We start from the raw sequence: 5,528 nt of genomic DNA, 5'->3' as shown, positions 1-5,528 counted from the left end.
CACGGAGAATGAAAAACGGGGGAACATGTCATTTCTTTATTGGGTTTATCCAGTCTTATATTACGCGAATGAAGTTTATGTCACACACAGAGGCGGATTTAGGGAATTAGGGTGTGCTACCGTCTTCCAAAAATTTAAAGAAACTTTTTTTAATATATATAAAATAAAATTTTAGTAATATTATTAAATTATTTTATTTTAAAAATTGTATAATATAAAATTATTTTTCTTGGCAACATAAGATATCACACTACATTCAATTATGGCTTCATCTGCATCTCTATAGAAAAAAACTCTTCTCTCTCAATTTTAACAAATCTCCTCAGTTCAATCTTTCACTATCTCTTTTTTTTTTTATAAAATTAACAATGCTGCTATTATTTGATTGTTTTGTTTCGAAATCCATTCATATCATCCTCATGTTTTGAATATTTTGTTTCGACTCATTATTTTCCATTGATTAACCATTTTTTATATGCGTTAATGTTTCATTAAAGATTACTTTATGACCGAAAGAATAAATTGTGTTGGACAAATAAATTAAAAAAAAATCAAAACTCAAGGTGAAATACAATAGAGTATAACAACATATTTATCGGGGACTTGCAATATTTCAAATTTTCAAATGCTTCATTTACTGAACTGTTTGTGTATTTTTTTAGTCAGTATTTTTTTTATTTTTTGGACTCTGAGATCTAGAAGTGTTTACTTTTCAATGTTGGTTAGCTTGCTGAAGTGTTGTTCTACAATATATCTTGATGATTATATTTGAATAATTTAACTGGATTCAATAACTTATCCAAGCATCATTTAGGTACAATGCATTTCCACATACATTTTTTTTAATTTATTTATTTATCTATAATTTATTTAAACATTTTGTGGATCTGTTTTATTGTAGATAGGTTTAACAATACAAAAATACGTAGAGTAAGAGTCAAGTGAAGTGATCTTAATTTCTGTAATAGCTTTCTTTCAATTTTTTGTATATTAGATCTGGATTGTATTTGAAGTACTTTTATTTATTAAGAGATATTTTTATTTTTCGCCCCCTCTCAATAAAATTCCTGCATCCGCCACTGGTCATAGACACATAATTATAAAGTTAATTATCTAAAAGAAAAAAAAGGAAGTTTATGTCACAGACACATAATAATAATAAAGTTAATTATCTAAAAGAAAAAAAGGAAAATAATATATGATTATCAAAAGATGTATAAAATAAAAATTTATTTTCATATAATATAAGAATAATTTTTATCTTATTTATTTGTAAATTGTGATGGCATCATGATGGTAGAAAAAGAGTGCAGTAGATCAAGAGGAATGGTTTTTATTCTATAAAATCACGTGGTCATTTAACATACCCCAAACCAAGTATCATGCTTCACTCGGGAAATTTTTATAATACTATCATAGTGGCTTTTTGACCCTTATAACCCTTTATTATTAATTAATTATCGATTTGACCTTGATCATAAACTATTTCAAAAATTTAACCTCCTCAAAAAACATAACACCAATCTGACCCTGTTTGACCGTTGACCACCAAGCTTACCCGGGTACACCCCTCTCTACCCAGGTATTTTTTGAAAATTTTTATCTACCCGGGTAAGGAGGGGTGTACCCGGGTATTGTTCTTCGTACTGAGAAATTGCTTGAATTATTTACCCGGGTAAGGAAGGGTGTACCCGGGTAATTGGGAGCTCGTGAAGCTTGATGAAGCAGATACCGACAATGCCTTAAGTGTGGTGGATAAGGTTACTTCATCTGGCATAAGACCTTCATCGACCATTAAACCAAACAATTCCACCACATCTTCAATGGCACCACGATGAGACAAAGAGGTCATCAAACAAACCTAAGAGTTCTTCAAGAATCATCATCTCGATATATTTTTTGCGAGCAAATACCGTGACTGAGTGAAACAATTCTTGAGAGTTTTACGCCATTCCTAAAAAATATTCTAGAGACTTCAAGTTCTTTTGAGTAAACCCACTGGTCTACACATCGTTCTTAATAGCTTTCTTTCCTTGAACAAAATTCGTGAAAGCAATAAAAGGATGCATTGTCTGCTTAGTAGAAGATCAAAGTTCGAGAAGTTGTGGTGAGAATAGAAGAAAAACGAGGGTTTCTTCCTATTTTACCTTGATCTTGGCTAGTTACTTCCATTTTTTGGTGCCTTCTATGGTATACCCTATAACCTCTGTTTTTGTGCTTCGTTCTTCTATCATGGAACTTGGGTGAACATTCTTGAAATATAAGTGGTGTGATAACTTGATTGTACCCGGGTACACCCCTCCTTACCCGGGTAAAAACTTCAAGCAATTTCTCAGTGCGAAGAACAATACCCGGGTACACTCCTCCCTACCCGGGTATTTTTTGAAAAATTTTGTTTACCCGGGTAGGGAGGGGTGTACCCGGGTAGGCTTGGTGGTCAACGGTCAAACAGGGGCAGATTGGTGTTATGTTTTTTGAGGGGGTTAAGTTTTTGAAATAGTTTATAATCAAGGTCAAATCGATAATTAATTAATAATAAAGGGTTATAAGGGTCAAAAAGCCCTATCATAGTAGATGTATCCTACCAATGGAATGATGACACGTTGGCTTATATGTATATCAGAAATGAAAAAAAAATCTACTTTAATATTATGATTATATACTACTATTTACTAATAATGCATAATTATAATATTAACATCATAATTATAATATTAACATCGCATCCAAAGTCAATGCACCGAAAATGTTCTCCTCCACTCGAAGTACTTCTTATAGCACGTGGCAACATGTTATTTTATACATATTTTTATATGCTATTATTTATCTTTTAATCCTTACACTTCCATTTTTAGCATATCAGTCTTGTATATATGTTGTCGCACATATTTTGTATGGGAAACTTGTTTGTAAAAACCAAACCAAAAATTTAGTAACAATATTTTCAAAATCATTTTGCAAATCCAAACAACATTTTCAATGTTTCAAGGGACAAAAAAACTCATTCCGCCAAACCTTACTTGTTATCCAAATTATTGGTAACGAACCTGAGCCGTTGATAAGTTTTTGCACAAAAATCAACGGTCAGAGCGACATCGAGGATTTATACTCAAATTTCTTCTCGAGTATGAAAAACGTGCCATAAAAGTAAAATCATACAAATTACAATGGAATAAATAAAACAAAGATGGAGGAATACAATCAAAGATGTTTTGGTGAAAATAAATACTCAACGAAACAAATAAGAATAAACAATTAAGTATTGTTTTAATAGAATTATTCTAATGTAGAAGAAGTAACTTCACTTTGTCCAAATTTGTTGAATATAATCAATCTTCAGAATCAGAGCCAAAATGGAAGAATTTATGTTGAGGTTTGACTTGGTCAGTTTCATTCTTAAAGATACAATGAAGATTCTCCAATCAACTCAAACGTGAACACCAATTTGTGCAACACTCGCTTTCTCTCCATTACCCCATTGGCCAGTGCCACTACACCAAACATAAAAAAACATCAACTTTTTTTTTAATTTGTTGGACGCACGACCAAGTGTAGCAACTAGCAAACCCCAAACCCTTTCCTCACTTCAGCCTCCGATTGCAGCCGAACTCACCCCCTCTCCAAAAAAAAAAAAATCCTCGCTCACATCAATTTTTTTTTAAGAATTTAATCCCGTAATCACGCTAAATAAAATTATCTCACGTGAAGAATTTATGTGGCTTAAAAAAGAGAGTAAAGTCTTCAGTAAAAATCACGAAGATCAATTTAATTTTTTAAAAAGAAAAAAAAATATCAACTCGTGATCCCTTAAATTCTAAAAAAGATTCATATTAATTCTTTTGATGAATTAACATGAATTTTTTTTAGATTTTAAAGGAACCATAATTTTAAATAATTGAATCTATTTTAAAATTCAAAAAAATATCAATTAATTTTTTCTTTTAAGAATTAAATTGAACCCATAATTTCTAGCAAAGACCCAAAATATAGTTTACTGTTAAAAAAAAAAACACCATACACCGAAACAAAGGGAGTTTTGTAGTTGACTAGTTGAAGTTGACCAACATTCCCCTTCTTCACTGCAAAGTACCAACCTCCAAAACCCAAAGTGGGGAAAGCAAAGTTGAAATTGAAACAAAAGAAAGTGCAAATTCCAAGTCTTGCACTTTCTCTCTCACACACAAACACGCACAAAGAGAGAGAGTGAGAGAGAGAGACTATATACTATAAAATCTCTCCCAGAATTTAATGCATTCTAACTCTCTTGGTTGAGACTTGAGAGTAGAGTGTCTCCACAAAAACACAATATTAAATGCAGAAGCTGAGAGTCTCACCCACCCTTTGCCCCTCAAAAAAATCCCAACTTCCCTAACTCTCTCTCTCTCTCTCTCTCTCTCTCTCTCTCTCCACACACACACAAATGGAGAATTCCCCTTCTCCTCCTCCTTCTTCTTCTTCTCCTTCTCCCTCTACTATTTTTCTTGAACCCCATGTCCTCTTCCTCCGTTTCCAAAACCTACTTCACCAACCTTGGCCTTGGCTACTCCATAGCCATAGCCCTTGGCTTCCTCGTTCTTCTCTCCACCCTCATCCTCATCTCCTACCTCTGCTGCAAACGCAACCGCAACTCAAACCCCAACAACAACGTTTCCAACTCTGACGGCATCGTTCTGCCACGTGTCATCTTCGTGGCCGAAGACGATGAAGAACAGGGTGGCGCGGTGGGTTTGGACCAGAACGTCATCAACTCCTATCCTAGGTTCCAGTTCAACAGGGATGCAACCAGTGGTGGAGGACACAACACCACGTGTTCCATATGTCTCTGTGAGTACAAGGATTCGGAGATGCTGAGGATGATGCCAGAGTGTCGCCATTACTTTCACCTTTTTTGCTTAGATTCATGGTTGAAGCTTAAAGGGTCTTGCCCTGTTTGTCGGAACTCGCCGCTCCCAACGCCGCTTTCTACGCCGCTTCAAGAGGTGGTGCCGCTTTCTCAGTATGCAGCTGATAGGAGGCGAATTAGGTGAATTTTTTTTTTTATTTTTTTCTTTTTGGGGTTTTGTGATGTGGCATTTGCACTTTTGCTATTGGGAGATTGCAAGTTTTTATCTTTTTTTCTTTCATAGTTTTCTTCTTTTGGAGAGGGAGAGGGGAAGAAGATGGGGTTTTTATTTGGTTTGATGTAAGGGAAATGGTAAAAAAAAAAAAAAAAAAAATCTTAGTGCTTTTTTCTGAATTGATTATGTAATTCCAAAGTAGTGCTTTTTTATTTCACATAACATCAATTTAAGTAAATGTTTGCTTTTTGCTTTATGAAATTGTTTAATTATTGCTTACATATTGTTGGACAAGGGTTATCTTTTGATGCTTGTTGCCTTGTGTAATCATATAGTATAGTTTATGGGAATGAACTTATCTTTAGTGCTCCTAATGTCCCCTGTAATGGAAGGTTATTAGTTGTTTGACCCACAAATAAAATCCTTTGTTGAAGCCATTCTTATTCTTCTTCCTCCTGCTTTTGAGGATTT

The 5,528-nt window shown here is 33.9% G+C and overlaps 1 protein-coding gene across 1 annotated transcript; it reads left to right on the top strand.

Annotated features, from left to right (window-relative positions):
* The first annotated feature begins 4,163 nt into the window (after nt 1-4,163).
* LOC133304189 (RING-H2 finger protein ATL68) lies at nt 4,164-5,440 on the top strand. Its single transcript, XM_061504184.1, has one exon. The coding sequence runs from the start codon at nt 4,491-4,493 to the stop codon at nt 5,025-5,027; it is 537 nt and encodes a 178-aa protein (XP_061360168.1). The 5' UTR covers nt 4,164-4,490; the 3' UTR covers nt 5,028-5,440.
* Nucleotides 5,441-5,528: the final 88 nt, after the last annotated feature.

Source organism: Gastrolobium bilobum, unplaced genomic scaffold, assembly GCF_033153095.1.
Source record: "Gastrolobium bilobum isolate Gb01-03AN ecotype WA unplaced genomic scaffold, APGP_CSIRO_Gbil_v1 utg12837, whole genome shotgun sequence".
Classification (NCBI taxonomy): domain Eukaryota; kingdom Viridiplantae; phylum Streptophyta; class Magnoliopsida; order Fabales; family Fabaceae; genus Gastrolobium; species Gastrolobium bilobum.
The sequence above is the reverse complement of the archived record's forward strand: the minus strand, read 5'-3'. Positions and strand labels throughout refer to the sequence as shown.